Source organism: Lepisma saccharinum, chromosome 18 (genome assembly GCF_977018435.1).
Source record: "Lepisma saccharinum chromosome 18, izLepSacc3.1, whole genome shotgun sequence".
In the NCBI taxonomy this organism is placed as follows: Eukaryota; Metazoa; Arthropoda; class Insecta; order Zygentoma; family Lepismatidae; genus Lepisma; species Lepisma saccharinum.
In genome coordinates, this window is record NC_139246.1 from 57,467,596 (window position 1) to 57,488,886 (window position 21,291).

The 21,291-nt window shown below is 39.5% G+C and overlaps 1 protein-coding gene across 1 annotated transcript in view; it reads right to left on the minus strand.

The window, feature by feature from the left end:
- Positions 1-21,291, minus strand: part of LOC146002120 (high-affinity choline transporter 1-like) — a 112,490-nt gene that overhangs the window by 39,719 nt on the left and 51,480 nt on the right. The window contains exons 6-7 of the mRNA XM_083139838.1: positions 17,289-17,444; positions 10,453-10,582 (exon numbers count right to left, since the gene is read on the minus strand). Coding sequence (XP_082995964.1) covers positions 10,453-10,582; positions 17,289-17,444 — 286 coding nt within the window. The remainder of the gene's footprint in view (positions 1-10,452; positions 10,583-17,288; positions 17,445-21,291) is intronic.

Here is a 21,291-nt window from a genome sequence, read left to right on the forward strand (position 1 = left end):
AAAAAATAACTACTCTTCAATCAGTCTCACAAAAACTCAACTACACTGCACTGTGTATACAATTTTTAAAAATCAAACAGAAAATAATTGCTACTCACCATGTAAGGCAAATCTACGAGGAACACTGCGACAGGACGTCCGTACTCTTCAAGCTGCTCTCGCAGACTGTGACTGACTGCTCTGGCCCCCTTATATAACCTCGGTTTATTTATGACGTATTTTTCCTCCAATCAGAAGAGGCCACGTTAAGTATGACGTATTTTTCCACCAATCAGAAGAGACCACGTTAGATATGAGTCATCATATTACGTCATAATTTGTTGCGCAATCAGAAGATATGAGCCATCACATTACGTAATAACTTGCGCAATCAGAAGATATGAGTCATCACATTACGTATTTTTTAACTAATCAGAAAACACAATATCAAAAGCATTCGCCTCTAGCGCAGGCTAATTACTGCTTATATATTTACAACTTGCAACCCCTCAGATTAGTGTGTAATAACCGATATATACAAGTACATAGATTGTGTTATTATTTTGAGGGGTCCTATATTGGACACACGATGGGGTCCGACATAGGGTCATCAGCTATATATAAAAAACATCGCCCGTGGCGCTGTTAGGTTGCAGGTGTGGATATTATCAGAACAGGTGGGGTCCTACAAAGGGTTGGGCTCCGACTTTGGTCAATTTCTTCTATGATATTTATTTTCATGAACACAATGTCAATTACAACTTACAGGCTAATAAGAGCTTATGCGAAAGCACACCTGCTTGTCGAGCTGTAGAAGCCACAATTTTCCTAACCTATTTCTTTTATTTGTAAAAATCAATCTGAAATAAAATATGTTAAGCAAAATTTTTGCAAAATATCCCTGCCATTTGTTTCAACTTACTAGGACCCCAATTTCATAGGCTTGATCCTAGAAGTCACTTGCACAGCCATGTCCTTCGTAATCGCATATGCTATAGTCAGTCAGATATTTTCATAGGAGAATCACATTTCGCCCTATGATGATCCTACCCAAACTAACATTGCACAAGCTAGAAGAAACAAGGGGCGGGATATTTTATGTTAATTACGGCAGCCTGTGTGCAGTTATAAGTTAATTATCAAAAGAGCGCTCTAATATAAGACAATACCACTTACAATATTCCCTAACACACAATCAACATACCAGGTAAGATCCTATTTGTCCATTTATACCCACCAAAACACCTACTTTTTTTGTTTCCTCATAGGTGGTGCTGACGGCGCCACCCAGCTCGAGATAGTTCCTTTGTGTACTAACAGATGGCGCCACTCTCCTCCTCCGAAAATTTAAAAAAAAAAACAACTTAAATATCTCGAAAACGGTAAGAGATAGAGCAAAAATGGCAATACCCTAAAGGGGTATTACTAGAGACCCCCTTGTCGATTTAGGTAATGTAGATTACGTATAACAAGTTTGGTGGTCCTAAATCAAGGGGTGTGCCAACTTCCAAAAATTTCCATTTTTTCTAGACTTCGTAACTTTCGAACGGATGGACGCAGAGACGTGGGGTTTCTTGCGTTAACATCGTCTCGGTGTCCTCTGTCTTCCTGTACCAAAATTGGTATAGGTCGTCATAGAACCAAATTTACCCCCTCTAGGTTTCCTCAATAAAAAACTTAGTATCTCGAAAACGGTAAGAGATAGAGCAAAAGAGACCGCGATTTTGACTTCAAAGAAGCATTTTATGATAGTAGAGAATACCCATACCAAGTTTGAGCGCGTTACGATTAATATGGCCCACCCCCGAAATTTCGTCAGTGGACCATATCTCGAGAACGGTTAGAGATAAATAAAAAATAGTAAAAGATATTGCTACCTTTGTCGATTTATACCAAGTTTGGTGGTCCTAAGTGGGTGGGGCAACTCCCAATTTTTTTTGTGTAGAAACCCCCTTCGTAAAAGGCTATGGCAAGAGCCCAGTAGGTTGACAACATTGCTCTATGTACTGGAACTACATAAGGCAAACCTAAAGCAAGGTTGCCAGCTTTTTGCTTTAGGTTAAGTTAGACTAAGAAAAGTACACGAGCGCATCACTTTCGCGTTTGCCTTATGATGTTTTCCGTTAAGGTTGCAAAAAACGCATCACTTTCTGACCCAGAACTCTCTTTTTACCCCTACTTGAATACTTAACTTTTAACAAAAAAAATTATGAGCAGCACTGCAACAACACATCCGCACTCTTCAAACACTCTCACGATACTGACTGACCTGTAATGCTTTCGCATTTAAATATCCTCCGCGCGGACCGCGTTGAAAACATCATAAACAGTGAGCCAATCAGAAAACAACACGGCATCGCATTACGTCATAATCCAACCAATCAGAAAACAACACATCATCGCATTACGTCATAACCAGCCAATGAGAAAACAACACGTCAGATACAAGGTCATCATAAGATTGCGTAATAACTTGTTGCGTAACATGATGCAATAGTTTACCCTTACGAGCCATCGCAATGTAGCGTAATAACGTGTTGCGCAACATGATGCAATAGAAGTAGACCCGAAGTAGACCGAAAATAAATTTGATGTGTGTGCATGGGTGTGCGTGGTTGTGCGTGGGTGAATGTGGGTGTAGGTGTAGGTGTGCATGGGTGTAGTTGTGCGTGGGTGGGTGTGGGTGTAGGTGTAGGTGTGCATGGGTGTAGGTGTTACGTACTTTAACTCGTAAGAAATTATGACATTCGTACGAAGTACGAGATGAAAAAACACAGATTTACAATAGTATAAAATGAACAAAAACATCATCAAAATAGGTTTTCTATTGTGGTTAAATTAATAAAAATAATAGGCCTCGTACCACTCGTACCAAGTACGAGGTGAAAAATCACAGAGTTGCAATAGTATAAAATCGACAAAAACATCATCAAAATAGGTTTTCTATTGTGCTTAAATTAATAAAAATAATAGGCCTCGTACCAAGTATGGCGCAGAACATACCCGATTACACTACTCTCTCCTGAAATAAAACTCCTTTCCGATAGCATTCTACTTCTCGCTGTAACTCCTTTGGTAACGTTCGGTAATCCGACTTTAAGTCGGAGGCAACAACTATTCAGGCCATAACTTTCGTAGTACAACTGTTTGTATAATTCCGAAGCTACGACTGTGCACGCGATAGATTTCAGATACCACCGACTGGGGGGAGGGATATTCTCGCGAGCTATTTAAATGAAATTCGAACTTTCGGCAGTTGAGAGGCCGCGTCTCTCAATAACGGTGCTTTCAGCGTAAAGCTTTGTTTGCAGTATCTTTCCTACGATTCCGGAAGAATTCTTATCAGTGGATTTTTACATCCGCTGAAGATCGCAGGTGGCATTTGCTTGAAAGAAGCTCCTTCCAACTTCTTTCATACTCGGGCCCTTTTTATGAAATGATTAGACTATCGGACTATGGCGCCCAAGGTGCCGGATTCGAGTCATGCCTTCGGCATGATACGGTAATATAAAATAACCCAATCCCAAAGAAAGATGCCAAACAACAGAAAATCAAAACAAAACATGTATGCATTCAGTTATTCTTGGTAACTTTATACTGAGTTATTATATCATGTGAACATGATTTCTTCTAATTATTCTTATGCATAGTAAGAATATCCATATGGCTAGATAAACGTTTATCTGTGATTATGGTAGGAATCACATGATAAGCTAATTAAATTGAATCCACAAATTCTACAATGGTTTTTACACTATTAAAACAGTGACTTCCCGTAACGAAAACGAATTAGATCTTTAGGAAATTTCAGCTCTCCCCAAATACTTTCGAATAACAATACTGGGTTTGCTGAATTTACAACTCAATATTTAAGTTTCAAGTTCTTACCCACAAATGCACTAGCGCAAAACTGACTTCCTTATTACTAGATCTAGGATTTTCATGACTTAGCATATTTTTTGGTAAGTGTGATGTGTTCCCTAAATATATAGAAATTCATATTATAAAGAAAATAATTAAATTAAGGTCCATTTTAGGGCATATTTAGGAATATTTGGCCATTTCTGTGTGATGGAGAATATTTTGATAGATTTTTGTCATATTCAGCATATTTTCGCTTCTTTCAAGGTATAGACAGTCATTTTCAAAGTGGATTTGTTCGTACTCCCATGTTCACTCAAGTTGTTGAATTCTTGTACTTTTATATCTCGATACTACAGAAGTTGAGCTGAATGACATTGTTAACTTTAAATATGCTCCTCTTGTTTCAGCCGAAATAGAAAGAAGCTTTTCTCAGGCTTTGTTGGCTGACAGTAGGCAATCATTTTTATTTGAAAATATACATAAAGTATTATTTGTACATTGCAACTCAGAGCTCATAATGTGAACCAAAAATACAGTAGTATGTGAAAATATCTTAGCCTATGTTAAATATTTATATTTGAAACAGTTCAGTTGTAAGGGCATATTTTTCAAATTATAGTGCATAGGTCATAAGAACATTTTTTATTTTGCATGTTTTGGTGATTTCTAGCTAATCCTACCTATTACATTTAAAGATCTTAATACTTGAGTGCGTTTATTAAAGTTGCAAGCCACTCAAATAATAAGAATATCGGAAATAATTTGATTTGTTCTTTCATGTAACGGAGAGTGTCTTTACATACTTCAGTTTTAACCAAGTCACTGCACTCCAATTGGATAATTTTCAAACTCTACTTTCATTAGTTCATTCATTGTTCTTTGCCCAATGGGCGTCATCTCGAAAACGCAGCGTGGGTTGACCACACAATCAGATAGTTCACGCCGGGGCCTCCCCCATGGCGCAGTGGTAGCGTCATTGCCTTGTAATCAAGGGGTCCCGGGTTCGATACCCGGTGGAGGCACAAGTGGTTCGAATCCCACTTTAAACTGTAGGTCCAGTCCCGTTTAGCCTTACTGTGCATAAAGTGGACTTAAAACTGCAACTCAAACCAAACCAGATAGTTCACGCGAAATGTAATGATACACTGGTCAACACCCAAAATGTTTCTGAAACCAAAGTACCTGAATTTAAATAATTGGAGTGCACTAAATACGATCTGACAATGAGAATCGTCAATTACCTCTAGTTTTCAAACTTTTGAAGGAAATTATTATAAATAGGTCGAATATTCTTCTATTTTAACATGATACAATGTCATCAAAAATGCTAAAACTTCCACTTATTTACTGAATCATAAGGCATGAGGTAACGTCCGGAAGGAGGGGCAAGGGTGCCTCGTGCCCCCCCCCTAGAAAATTAAAAACGTCTAAAAATTATATTTCACACATATAATGTAATTTCAGTCATAGTTATATATGCAAGAGTGTTGCAGTAACAAGGCGACTTCAAACTGAAGAAGTGTTTTTGAGGGGAACAATACTACGGGGGAAAGACAAAAATTATCCGCACTTTTCACCATCTTTAGGTTGGCCACACCACCTTCAGCGCTCGCGTGCTGAAAGGTGGTTACGTGGCGGAGGATTCATATTAGTCGCTCCATTTTTTTTATTTTGTATAATACAGTAGTAAACATGGCCGCGTGGCTGGCAGTTTGCATCAATATAGAACAGAGATAAATGATCCGTTTCTCTGCTCCAAAGGTGTATGAGGGGCTGAAATTCACAGGGCGACAGTCGGATGTGGCATGCTCTCTGCAAATCAGTCATCAGTATCGTGCTTCCTGGTTACGCTATTGTTAGTCATTGTTCTGTGTGCGAAATCATCCACGACAAACTTCAGATCACTGATCTCCGTTTTTCCTTGGTGCACACTGCCAGCCGCGAGGCCATGTTTACTCTGTTACAAAAGCAAGAAAAATGGAGCGATTAATGTGAAACCTCGGCCAAGTAACTACAATACAATAGTACCAGCTTTCAGCACGCGATCGCTGAAGGCAGTGTGGCCAACCTAAAGAATGTTATGATGAAAAGTGTGGATATTTTTTTTACTCTCTCTAGTATTATGGAGAAAAATGTGCCTTGTTTGCCCCCCTGAAAAAAATACCTTACTTGCCCCTCCCTGAAAAAAAGTTCTGCGGACGTCGATGTGAGGTATGCTTTCTTTCTGCTGAAATATGATGATAACAAAGTGCCCCGAAAAGCATCTTCTAATGCAAGCTGCGGCCGCTATCTGGTGCTGGTTAAAAAAAAGGTATTTTCAACTCTTACGGCGGCCAGTCCTAGTTCTAGCAAGGGAAGTGGGGAGCGGATATTACACCGCAGACCAACCAGACAACAGCAGTGGCGCCGAGAAACACGACGCGGGGGAAAAAGGACTTCGTGAACCTCGTTCTACTGGCTGCTGCGTTTCTCATCGCGCTGGATTAGTCGCTTCCCCGCTCCCCACTTCCCTTGCCAGCTTATAGGGCGCCCGCCGTAAGACTGGAAAAGAGCTATGAAACACACTTTAGTTGCTGCGTCAGTTCCTAAAGAGAAGTATCATTCCACTCATAAGAACGGCATAGCTACAGACTGTATTTGAAATTTATAAATATAGTACCTGGACTTCAGCTTGCTTATAGCAAATGACCATCGCTTCCTATGTTGAATGGGATAGCAGAGATCGGAGAGAATGGTCACAAAGGAAATCTATTGAATTTGGATTTAATAACGATGTACGTGCATCTCTCGCGCACCAAAATTTGATAATGTTACGACTGTTGCACATAAAATTATGACTAATTAAGAAGGTCATCAAAACCATGGACCATAAAGGAGCAGCATTTCATTACATCAGAAAAGTTTCCACATGTAAGTGACTCCAAAATTAAAGAGTCCGTATTTGGGGGACCACAGATTTGCAGATTTCATTTGATTAAAAAGAATAAGTAGACCGTTTATGTGTCCATATTATGTCAAAAAAACTTTCATTTCCCTTCATCCGTATTCACGTTGTTATTACGCATATGCAAACATAAAAATAAAGACTATAATTAGAACACCTTACCAACAAATTTGTTGGCCAAGAATGTCGTAGTCACCCATTGTTACAACAAAAGAACAGTTTCCTGGAAATGATAAGTAACATAATTTCCAATTTTATAAAAATGTTCGTAGATGTTCTCTGTTGGTTTTGAGTAATAACATACATAAGAAGTCATAGCCATGACAGGATGTCGAAATAAGTATTATAATGCAGAAAAAAGGTGAGAAGCAAGATGTGGGAGATTTATAATCGCTGAAGGTAAGTGAAAAACTCGAACAATAGCGACTCAGTAGCAGTAGACTTACCTACTGAGCTAAAAACACTAAATTCAGTAAAAAAAAAAAAAGCCTGGTAAACAGCATAGAAAGAAAAGAATACCTAGCTGCCTAACAATCAAAGTCATAGAATTATCTTCGAAGTAGTCTAGAGGGTTTAGGGCAGCAAGCAATCATAAGAGTTTTAAAGCATGATATGACAATGGACAACTCGCTGGCGCATCCGTGTAAACGCGGAGAAAAGCTCAATCGTTATCTTTACAAGAAGAAGACCACAATTCCAAACGGCATTAAGCCTTCATGGCAACAGAATTCCGCCTCCGCAAAGAGTCCGCTACCTGGGAGTCTTCTTCGACAGAAGCATAACCTTCGGAGATCACATCAAGGGCCTTGCTGGTAGAGGTAACAGACGCATCGGGCAACTTTATCCCATTTTGAAGACATCGCCTCTCACATGGAAGAATAGACGTAACATATACTGGGTGCTCACCTTTGCATGTGTAATCTGGATGCATAGTGCTCCGAGTCAATTGAAAAGACTTCAGGTAGCACAAAACAAGACTCTGAGGATTATTACTGCGGCAGACAGATATACTCCAAACGTTTAAATTGGAGATGCTACCGAAGAGGAAACACTCTTCGACTTCATGCGTCGAATCATACTAAAGTTCTGGGCAATTCAGCCACACCATCCCAATCCAACAATTAGTGAAATTGTATTGCAAAATCCACGGCTACACATTATATAAGCTGCCAAGGATGGACGACTAATATAAGAGAAACTAGAACTGCTACATCTTATCCTGTCGTGAGGGTGAAAATAAGGAAATCCAAACCGCGACAGTTGCGGAGAGGATTAAAATATCATAAAGAAAATCCTGCCATGTCATCAGTATAATGAAAATAATGAGCCAGAGCTCAACAAGGGCTGACACTCAAATGCAAACACAACCCGCCAGGACACTGACTTGACTTGATTTGAAAAACGAGTTGATGGCCAATAGTGGAATGGAAGGTTTCCACGCGAGCTCAAACAGTGCTTGTGTGCTACAAACACTCGTAAGCAGGCAAGAAAGTGAAAGTCACAGAAGTCGAGAAATACCGCATTATATATTCATGGTCGAAGTAGGAGAACGGCATCAACCTACCATAAGAATACGGCGACCATAGTGTAAGATTTCTAAGCGAGAAGACAAAAGGAGAAATAAATCAGTGTCCCAAAATAGGCAGACGTTCGTTGGAATTCAAAGATGAAGTGAATAAGACGAAATATGTCAGTGTGTGACATATTCCCTTGCTGCTATGTAGAAAACGTTGCTTGAGTTTCTTGTGCCACTTTCGTCTAATCGCGAAGATTTCAGACTGAAGAACTAAGATAACAGATTTCCCCATACCCACAGATCTCTAATTACAGACTGAAAATGATGCGCTTTTGTTTGAAGCCTTAGTCCTGGGGATCGATATATGGCGCACATACACATTAGAGCTTGTTAACTTTTCATTTCTATGAAGAAATTATTTTTACTCACTTGTGGACTGTAATATGTATATACTTCTTAGTAAACTTAAAACATACAATCTTGTGTGGTGCAATGACTCACAATCTTCAAAATAGTTGTTACAAGTGGAAATATGAAGGTATGCTCGCCGCCATGATAGTATCCCTCCTCTTCGAAATTTTTGGCTTCAAGTTGACCCACGTTAAAAGTCTCAACTTCCCGGTTGGTACCTGAGGGTCTGTGTCCAGACCTCATTAATTCATCTGAATCATTATATTGATTATAGGCCCCGTAACCACCTAGGATCGATTCCAGATAGTAATTTTTCGTGGCTTCTGCATGCTTGAAATTTAAAGCGAAACACTCCCTGAAACATAATATTTTAACATATCAACTTTCTAATAGTTTGTCTAATAGACAACGATAAACTCTCACAAATTGCATTGAGCAGCATTCACCTTTGAAGGTAGTTCATCACCAACTTTTCCTGCCAGAATTTCAAATCTATTTTCATCCTTGGTTCAATTAGAAACTCCGACTTTTCTGTGGCTTCTTCCTTTTGCATAGTGAAAAAATACAGTTTTCCGTTTTCAGACGATCATTTCTGAATCACTTTGTAGACCCAGTTTGTGAAAATAACTATCATAAATCGTTGCGTCCATTCTGCGTATGTTGGTGTGAATTACAAAAGCTAGAGCAGCAAGCACCATGGCATGGAAGAGGTGAATTTATGTATGCTCTTAACTGTAATAACAATGACACGGTTACTGGTTTGTCTTAATATTGTCTTAACAATTGACAGTTGCTTGCAGGTCAAAATTTATATATGTGGAGGCAGTGGGCTAACAACATGACGTCCCCCATATGCAATTTCAGTTATAACTTTGAGGACAAAAATTATGTTAAATGATTAGTAGATATATTTTTTTTATTTTGACCAAATTTCAAGTCTCATTTTTTTATGATCCTTTCCAAAGGATTATTTCCCAGTGAAGTCTACTTGGCAGATTGAGGTTCGGCACTGTGGCCCTCAAGCCCCCTAAATCCAGGCCTGGTTGTTTGTTATAATTATTTTCATAACTAAACTAGCTTTCTCTGTAGCCTTCCATCTGTCCCTATCCTGGGCAAGATCAATGCAATCTTTTCCATCCTTACCGATTCCCTTTAGGTCCATCTCAATGTTATCCCTCCATCTTCGTCTTGGCCTTCCTACAGGTCTCTTACCATCAGGTTTCCCAATAAGAATCTCGTAAAGTCTTCTTTCCTATTCGTGCCACATGGCCTGCCCACGAAAGTCTTCTTCATTTAATTAATCTAATGATATTTGGACATGAATACAAATTATGCAGTTCTAAATTATGTAACCTTCTCCACTCATATGTGTCCTCATCCCTCGTAGGTCCAAATATTTCTCTAAGGATTATTATCATGCACTTGAATTAGTAATATCAAACCAAGACAGGGACCCATAATATAAAACATAAATTATTTATTTATTAAATATGTGTATATGGCAGTCGTATTTAAGCCTCACTAAGTTACAGCTCATTAATATATCTGGACATTTTTATTCTAGGGCTTGCACTCATTATTGGTCCGCAGGCCCCGCTCATGCCTAGGGCCAGCCCTGGATTCAGTCAAATCATACTGCAGCGTAGGAGGTACTACAATTTCATGGTAGGTGGTGAACACCAATATACAAATAATACATGTAGTATAAATACATTGTGTTGTGTAGGCAACTACTCACCCACCCTCCTTGCCACTGCGCCGATGAGGACAGGTGGGATGACCAAAACAATGCAGAGCACCGTTGCACAGACAGACAGCACCTGCACCTGCCTCGTTGACTTCATGGACAACACACGCTGGAAGTACGGCTGGAAGACAAAATTCATGTTTCAGATTTCTTTGCCAAGAATAGTGGTAAACACTCAATAAAGAGATATTATTATTAATATTATAACATGATTTATGGAGTAGTTAAATTTAAATCGTAAGCTAATAAGTAATTGAAGAGTTATTTTTAAAAGTATTCCTTTTATTTATATAAAATGAAAGTGGCAACTGAGTAAATAATAATGCAGTAGTACAATCAACAGCAAATTAATTAAGAGAAAAAAGATTTTCTCGACGAAAAATGAGTTGGCAATGCTGCGAACACCGAGGCATTTGTGATAAGACGCTTAAGGAGCTTCAAGCAAAGTTTTCTCAACGCACAACTTCAGTACCGAAGGTAATTTCGATCGGAAACTTTCGGGAGCATGTTGTCTGTCTACCTCTACACAGTTCTCCCCAAATGCCTGTTTGAAATGATCTGGTGTTCACTTTTTTTATTTTTTGCCAACGAAGTTCTGACATTGCAGTAATGTTACAATATTTTTTTATTATTTTGCTTTGTTTTTACCATGACACATTTATAATTTGTCGCAACTATGAGGATGGATGATAATTACATTAAATGGATAAGGAAACACTGCAGAGATAGAACTCCATGCTGAGACCAGGCCTCGAACTCGGAAGCAAGAGCGGGGAAGTTTAGTCACATCGTTCCAACTCTCGGCCACGAGTTAGCTTATAATTATTTGCAATTGCTAAGGAGTATTTAATCGTATATTCATACCTAATATCTGTTTCTGGTCACTTAATTTATGAGTAGTATTAGATCCAAAATGTGTTCGTCGGGGAGAATCCGCTTTTTGTTTGACGGGGCGTTTTAAGAGGCACATCTCGTTCATATCCGAGAAACAATTAGAGTAAAAATTGACATGTGTGAAAGTTTAAGAAATGTGTGAATGACGGGGGATACTACCGAATAGGTGTATTCCTTTTTTTAAAAAAATACCGGCCTGGGCATTGTTTTTTGTGTGCTTTTATCATATCATGACTCATCCTCATCGTCCTGATTCTTTCAACCAGAGGTGTTCACCCTCGTGAGGGCAGACCTCACCCTCCGGAAGACTTGTGAGGGTGAGGGCGGTGGAGGGTGAGGGCGGTGGAGGGTGAGGGCTACTGCGATCTCGGAGGGTGAGGGAGTTTGATTCGAAATGAACACCTCTGCTTTCAACACGTCTAGTATCCGCATATGCTACTGAATTTCTACTTACGAAATTTCATCGCCGATTCTTGTCATACGAAGTGAAATGGGTATTTGTTTCGGAAAACTTACAGGTGTAAATTATCTTCCCAGTAGAGTAATCAAAGTGCTAGGCACGCTAATTGTCATTATTATTGTTTATACTGTATAACCAATAGCATAGTTACATAAGTTTCAATGAATGATGTAACCCCTTATCACCTTACCAATAATCATAACCAATATTAACACTCGAATCTAAGTCAATTGAATATACAGCTTGGCGAGGAGGAGGGGCGGAAATGACAATTTTTCCATCCCATGAATAAGCCTATAGCGTCCCTGGGCTAGTGTGCTGCATAATTTCTACATTTAATTTGAGAAATCATTTTAAAAGATCTATATTTTTGTTCCTCAGGTCCCAGGAGCTTAACAAAACTATCCTTAACTAGTAGCCTAAATGTTAACAACCCTGAAACTTTTGGGGCCAAGTGTCCCTCTTTCAGATGCCAGAATTTGAACCCTAAAATAATAATTCTGAATTTACGAATAGTAGCGTGTTGAATGGCAGTGGGTAATTAGAGGTGCTGTGCGTATTATTGCTTTACGAATTCATTTTCGTTCTGAAGAAAGTTGCCACTCCGATACAGACAGAATATTTCGAAAAGTCCTTAATCATTCGGAGTCTGAGTTTTATGCACAAATTGGCAAACCGGGACGAGATCTACAGTTTAAACTAGAATCCGAATCACTATGTGCCTCCACCGGGCATCGAACCGAGAACTTCTTGATTACAATGCGGCGACGATTTCCTTGCGCCATCGTGGAGGCTCTCTTAATCAGTTGCATATGAATAAATTAGTATAAATTAATTTAAAGTATATTTCTCATACTACATAGAATTAATTATCACCACAGTCGGGGAAAATAGTTTTAGAGAAAATTGAAAATAGAGGAATATCTATCGCTCTTCTCGTTTTACTATTTCTTATAAAATCAGAAGCATTTCACATCACTGTCACAATCTAGAGCAGCTATTGAATGCAGAAACAGCAATACTTCAAACTTTGAAATCGACACCGAGGGTGATATTTTTGTTATTTCACGTCACTGTTCTACCACTCTCGGATAATCGCAATGATGAAGGTTGAAGATGTGATAGATGGAAGTGGGATGCAGACAATGACACATCCTCACATTACTTCGAAGCGCGTGCGCTAACCAATTAGCCACGGGGTTTGCTTTTTTGTGTTTATCAGTTCACCAAATTAATTTATTCGTCATTCAAGATCCAGAGGTAGAAAAGCAACGTAAAATAACGAAAACAGAAAAAATACCATTCACTTATCACCCAACAATTTCATGCTGACCAAATCCACACACGAACCTCTTTTGGCATTCATTTTGCAGAATGGCCTTGGGGATTAAACATCGCCCATTTACTGGTTCAGCTCGAGACAATCAAGGTGACCATGTTATCGAAGCTTATCTTCAATCCTTCACACAACTTCGCTATTTGCTTCTTACAGGTTTGACATCTTAACAGAACTTCTATCGAACATAGCTCATAGAGTATATTTTACCTATCAGCTCTTAATTAACCTTCTAATTTTCACATATATTTTTTATTTTTATTTAGCGTCGCTTTTCTTCCACTTTTGGGCAATCTCGACGACGAAGATGAGTGAAGATAAAATAAATAGAACATTCAGAAACAATACCAATGCCCAGACCGGTATTCGAACCTAGGATCCCTGACGTAAAATCGTCTAGTGCTACCACTCAGTCAATTGTCACATTGAAACTTACACTTACACACCTCTTCCTTACATATGTGGTTTGTTTTACCTGCCGCACTTCTTATGGTGAATTCTAACCCCTCATTTCAGGTTTATCTCTTGTTTATAGCTATTGCTTTGTAGTGAATGATAATCCTATTACGCCATGTGAATCTTACTCCAACAAAAACCCTGTTAGAGGATGGAAACGTTACGTGTGTAATGTTGTTAAAAGTCTGCTTTGGTTAGCTTTTTTAGTGTATTGAATGAATATTGCATTTTCATTTCGTGTTGAGGCATATTTTCGTCACCTAGATTTTGCATTTAAAATATGTAGGTCCAGTATATATTAGTCATTGTGAATTCGAGTCAATTAAAACATTTTGCGTTGTTACGAGATTATCTATGAGGCATAATGAATAAGTAGAGAAATGCAACTTGTATATCAAAATTGCTATGTCCAACTGATCTCCGAAAGTATTGTTTAGCACGTCACATTTCAAGTATAGTCCATGATTGTATCTAGTATATGAACGAGATGTGTCCCTCCTCTCATCTAGTATATGAACGAGATGTGTCCCTCCTCTCATCTAGTATATGAACGAGATGTGTCCCTCCTCTCAAACAATACGTGGCTTGTCCCCACTGAACGAAGTGTGTCACTTATAAATTAAGTGTCCAAACGCAGGTATTAGTCATGAACAGAACGAAAAATACTCCTGAGCAATTACAAATTTTATACTCCAGTTCATGGCCGGGAGTTATTGACGGTCTCCCCACCTTATCCTCTTTAGGTTCCGGGTTCGAGTCCTGGTCTGGCAATCTCTTTTTTAATTGTCTCTTCATAAATTTAATCTCATTATCATCCATCTTCATAGTTTCGATTAATTGTAAAGGTGACATAAACAACGCAAAATAAGAACAAATACAAATAATTGTAAAATGACTACAACGTCAGAACTACATTTGAAAAATAAAATGCGAGCAGAAGGTTCATCTTCAAACAGGCATTTGGGGAGAATTGTGTAGACAGACAGCATGCTCCTGAAAGTTGCCAATCCACGTGTAGCATGACCTTCGATACTGGAGTTGAGTTGTGCTTTTCAGGAAAGTTTGCTCGACGCTCCTCAAGCGTCTTAACAAGATTGCCTCGGTGTTCGCAGCATTGCCAACTCATTTCTCGTCGAGAAAATCTTTTCTCTCCTAATTCATTTCCTGTTGATTGTACTACAGGGTGTGCATATTATATCAACCAATATCATTTGGCAACCCTGTCGGAACGCAGGTGCACATGCGCAAAAGTCTCTGTCTGCCATGGTATGTTCATTTGTTCATCGTGGCAGTGGAGGCGTTCATCCGAACGGGTTCTTTTCGGGAGACGCAACAGGTAATACTGAGATACATATGGGCCCCAGAGAATACAACTCATCCGACCTAGAGACTTCTGTTTCTGCACGTTGCCATTGGCTTCCTATTGTCTGACTCATCATATCATGCTGTGACGCTCTGGCACGGGTTGATAGCAACCCTCATTGGACCGTCGTCGCACTGTCCGCTGTGTCTCCTGAAAGGAACCCGTTCGGATGAACGTCTCCACTGCCACGATTCGTGTCTGAACAAGGGAACATTCCATGGCAGATGATTGCAGGACTTCCATCAGCCTATGCTTCTGCTGATGCGCACCTACGTTCTGACAGGGTTGCCAAATTATATTGTTAGATACAATATACGCACCCTTTATTGTTCCCCTATTATACGGAATTCCCTCCACTAAATTACATGTACGTTGTTACCGATGCACTCAGGTCGTTTGCTTCACTGCAGAAACAAGCAGCCAAGGTGTAAAGCCATTACATGCAGAGGTGAGCGACCTTACCAACAGGGGTTGTGGCCGGTTGGCCGAGATGGTTAGATGTCGTTGGCCCAGCTCCGCACTGTCTTTTGCTCTTTTGGTGGGAAGGCAACAGATTAAGCCTCTTATCATATAACAATTTCCACCATCGCATACATGTGTGTGTAAAACATAGCACGAACTACCAAAATTACCATACCTCTCCATTACCAAATTCCTGGGCAATGCAATAGCTATAAAGGCGGACAGTTGAATTAGGGTCATTTAATTAACGTATTTCTCCTCTTATTTTTAATTATTGCCTCTCCAGATATATATAGGAAAGCGATTAATTCTAACATATTCTCATTTTCTGGTGTATAATTAATTTTTAATGTTTGTAAGCCAAATAAGAGACATATCCATTCTACAGCTGAGTTTTGACGATGTTTCACGAAAAATGTCTGCTCACCATCACATAGGTGGTGAAAAATAAGCTGCCGCTACAAATTTGTTGTCGCCTTGGTTACAAGAATCGAAAGAAGTTAAAAAGAGTAATTTAAAGGTGCGCAGAATTTTTTGTATAAATACATAAAGTCATCAATTCACTTACGGAACGTTGTTCCCGATCTCTGGTAAGGGCATTCAATTGGATTTCATGTTAGGAAATGTCATGTCTCCGCCACCGATTATGCTCAATTTTGGAGTGTCTTCATGATAGCTACAGCTCTGCATCTTATTATAGAAGGCTTTGAAGAAAAAAAAGCCATGTCTATTTGTTCCCACTCCTCCTTACAGACTTTCAATGAGCCATCTCTTGTGTACATAGGTGCCTATTTCCCAATGCTCTTTTCAGCAGTCCAAAGGCATAAGAATCCATAGGAGACGCATCAGGTACCTCCACTGGAATGTTCTTGAAAGGAACATCATGTGTTCATTTTCCTACTCCCTTCTCTCTACACCCATACAAAGCTAGGATATCAGTACGGAAAATTGGTGTTAGAACTTCTGTTTGATAATTATCAAATTATAATTTGCGAAGTTGACTTTGGCAAATCACTTTGCTGTATCCAGCAATGATCGATTCACCCAACCCCTTTGGACGATAGTAAATCGTGTCGGGGTTTGTTGCAGTCACTCAGAGGCATATTCTTCATCCAAAGTCACCACAAATTCATTCCTATCTCTCTCCTGCCAGGTAATTATTGTACAGCTTCCTATTTTTTTTGCAACGTTCTGAAAAGTGACGAGACAACAATTTGTGAACTCTGCTCTTGTGACGTTTTTACAGCTTGAAGTAACCAAAAACTTAATTTGCTGACCAAGGCAGAATTTATTTTATTTTAAAACATAAACTCAACGTTACGTTTTAACCTTCTAGCAAGGTCTTCTTCAGACTCTGTACCAAATACAAATAATCCTCCTGCTTTGTACCTTATTCCATTTGTATTTGGTACAGAGTCTGAAGAAGACGTTGCTAGAAGGTTAAAACGTAACGTTTAGTTTATGTTTTAAAATAAAATACATTCTGGAAAGAAGTCTTAATGGTGTTAGCTTGAAGTAAACCTCACAGGAACAACAAAGCATTCAACATCAAACTCTAAATGAAGACAGAAATACTTTGCGCTAAATTTGTTGATAATTTTTTCATAAGAGATATCAAATTATAGGTTACCTACGTAGTCACTTGAGTGTTTTGTCAATTCGTAGAGAAAAATAAGTAACAGCGATGAAAATATATGTTTTACATACACTTTGTACGAGTGTACATGAATACGTACTGTACACTAATTTTAAAACGAGGAAATCTGTGAAAATTTAAGTGTTCCGTATTACAGCTTGAATATGGTACTAGTTCTAACCTCATAATGAAAAATGCAAACTCAGGTAGCAATACTAACTTGCCAGGGTAATCCGCCGAGAAGAGGAACAGCTAGAGCATCCAGGTAGGCAACAATTTGGTCCTTTCGGATTTCCCCCAACCAGTCCATGTTCCATTCGTCCTCGGGCTTCAGTCTTATGGCGTTGTGAGACAAGACGAAAGGCAGGCTTATGAACTGAAAGTGAACTATGAGAGCATCAAGAAGACAACATGCAGTAATGAAGAAAGAGTGTAGTGAAATAGACGCAATGGTTTTCACTTAGATAGTAATGCAGTTGTTACTGAAACCTTCGAAGAAGACTCATTCTGAGATTACTTAAACTTCCTCCTCTATCCCACAAAATAGGTAAACACGGGATGTAGCTCGGTTGATCTTTATCTTCTCGTATAATATCTAAGAAACCAAAAGTTCAAATAAAAAACAGTAAATTTGCCTGTAGTATTATATGGATGTGAAACTTTGTCCCTAACATTAAGAGGTGAACATAAATTAAGAGTATTTAATAAAATCCTTAGGAAAATATTCAGACCTAAAGAGGATTAGGAGACAGGTGAGTGAAGAAGGTTAGAACTGCATAATATGTATTCATGCCTAGATATTATTAGAATAATTAAATCAAGAAGACTTAGGTGGGCAGGCCATGTGGACGAATGGGAGAGGAGAGAAGAGCTTACAGGATTCTTGTTGGGAAACCTGATGGTAAGAGACCAGTAGGAAGACCAAGACGAAGATGGAGGGATAACGTTGAGATGGACCTAAAGGAAATTGGTAAGGATGGAAAAGATTGGATTGATCTTGCCCAGGATAGAGACAGATAGAAGGCTTATGTTGCTTCAGGTTCAAGAAGGCTCTCTCTCTCTCTCTCTCTCTCTCTCTCTCTCTCTCTCTCTCTATATATATATATATATATATATATATATATATATATAAAGAGAGAGAGAGAGATCGATTTATCAGTTTTGGAGTCCAAATGTAACACTTTTCATCTATGAAAACATAAAGACTAACGCTCACACGCATATCTTGATACCCGATAGGGAACATAGGGATTCGGATCCCACATTAACTTTAGGTCTAGTCCCGATTAGTCCACTCGTGCCCCCATAAAGTGCACTTAACACATACACACACATGCGTGCATGCATTCGCACATAAGCCCCCTCAGTGTGTTGATTGATTGATTGATTTGGTGCTTTAAGTTCACTTTATGCACAGTAAGGCTAATCGAGACTGGACCTACAGTTTAAAGTGGGATCCGAACCACTATGTGCCTCAACTGAATATCGAACCCGGGACCGAAGGGATATGGTAATAGTAACGAAGGCAATTGATGATACTAATGGGAAGAAGCGTACATCACAACATTGGCTTCAAGATGGAACAGCACGAAAATATGTGTCAAGGTGACCAGCTCCGGAGCCAAACATGAGGGAAAATGATACATTGTGCATGCACATGAAAACAATTTCAAAATAACTAACAAATGTATACATGGAAACTTCCACATATTAATGGTGTTTCAATCATAGAAAAATATTATCGGTAACAGTGCTCGAAGTGAGGGGAGGGATGCGAGTGGACTTCATCCCCCCCCCTAAAGAAAATGTACGAAAAGCTTCTCCTCGGCTGTTCCACTGCCACAATATTAAACCATAGGGTCCATCCCAGTTAGTCCCAAGGATTGAGCAAACACCCCTCACCTAACAATTTCCACCTCGACTGCTGATCTGTAAGATAATGCCCTTGTGGACTTAGAGAGGAGTGTTATAAAACTACAATGGAATGTCACAATTGAAATATACATTTTTCTATTCGAAACCTTGCAAACAAGTTACTTTTAATTTCCTTTGTATTGTTCATAAACATTTTTTTCTCTCACTGCATGTCCATTTATTTCAAGCAAGAGCTACAAGGAAATTTTCGTGGACTGTGGGACATAACAAATAATAAATAAATGCAACATATAGTAGGGTAGACCAGGGCATTACGGATCACAGGGCATTATGGATCAATGTAAGGTTCACGTGACCTGCAAAGAAAACTGTTGCAGGCACAAACTTGAAAAATATAGCCGATCATGCTGCCGTCTGTCCGCTTACTCGCTGCCTGTCTTTGTTCGCTGTGGCAGTTGGCGCGCGTCTGTGACAAGTGATTGTTGTAAGCAAGTTGGTGGAGACGGTGCAGGAAAAGTACCAATTGTAAGTTTTGTTCGACGTTTGGTAAGGGTTTAAGTGCTCTACAATTTAACATGTGATAACGTAGGGTGTGTTTTTGCGATGTGCCAGTATTTGATATGACTAACCCTATTTGTTATTATTTAAATGGACATATGTCGAGAATATGCAAATCAGGGCATTGCGGATCGGCCAAAACGGGGCAAAACGGATCTCCCACGTTCAGTACGTTTTACGTACTTTTACTGAACAGTATCTCTTCTAACACGACGCTTTCAATTTCCAGATGGTTCGCGATTATCAAAAGAAGTCCACCAGAAATTCGTGGTCTGTGTGAAGCTGTGCGTTTGGTGACATCCGGACAAAAGACTATTCGGCAAGCTGCGGAACTTTGTGGTGTGCCATATACTTCATTGCAACGAAGAACATCTGGTGGATCAGATGACGTTGGTCGTCCTGGTGTAAAGCAAGTGTTTAGTGATGAGTTTGAGCAGGCTCTTTCTTCGAGATTGTGTGATTTAGCTCGAAGAGGATTCGGGCTAACACCCAAAGCTGTGCGAAGATACGTTTTCGAGTTTGCAGAGAAAGAGAACATACCGCATCCCTTTAATAAAGAAAAAGGACTAGCAGGTGAAGACTGGTTCCATGGATTTAAGCAACGCCACCCAGAACTCAGCATACGCAAACCGCAAGGTCTCTCGCAGGCAAGAGGTATGGCTATGACAGATGCTAATGTTCAACAATTCTACGAGACATTGCAGCAGATAATGGCAGACTGTAACCTACAAAATCGTCCTGAATGCATCTACAACCAAGATGAAACAGGATTTCCTTTGAACAATCGCCCCCGCTAGTAGTAGCGCAGAAAGGCGCCCGTAATGTAGTGTCGATAACAAGTGCCGAAAGAGGAGAAAATGTAACTGTTCTGGTTTGTGCAAGTGCAACAGGAGTGTTTATTCCGCCATTTGTTATATTTAAAGGCATACGACGGCATGATGAATTTCTTGATGATATGCCTCCGGGTACAGATTTTTGTATGACAGATTCCGGATGGGTGACAGACAGAAGATGCTTCTCGAGTGTGGCTTCAACATTTCCAGAAACACCGAGCTTCTGGAAAAGTTATTCTAGTTCTTGATGGACACCGTGCACACGTAGCACTTGACATTGCAGATACATGCCAAGAAAATAACATTGAATTGTTATTGCTTCCTCCTCACACTACACACATATTGCAACCTCTTGATGTTGTTGTTTTCAAACCCCTGAAATCGTATTATCACCAGTATGCAACTCAGTGGCAACACCAACACCATAATCGTACTATTAATAAATTTGTGTTTGGACATATTTTCGACAGAGCTTGGAGTGAGGCCGCGACAGTTGGGAATGGTGTCAAAGCATTTGAAACCACTGGAATCTTTCCACTAAACCGGCGTGCAATTCCAGCACACAAGTTAAATTTAATTGCTAATAGGGACAATTCAGATACAGCATCCAAGGATCAGTTTGATCTCTCATCCAGCAAGACAGCAAATTGCAGTAGAGAAAGCGGCGATGGGACACAAGAACAAGTTCGACAATTATTGCCATCCCAACAGAAAGTGATGTCTACGCGAGTACAAAGACAGCGCCGAACAACATTGCACATTACATCTCCACAACACATTTCAACAATGAAGGCAAAACAAAACACAAGCACGGCATCCACTTCCAAAGGCAAGCAGAAAGCAGGGCGTTTCAAAAGTCAGGGCGTACGAAGAAATCTCACGTCTAGTGTAGACATGATTGCTAGCAATTCTTGTAGTTTTTGTAACATTTCATATGATGACCCAAGATGTGCACAG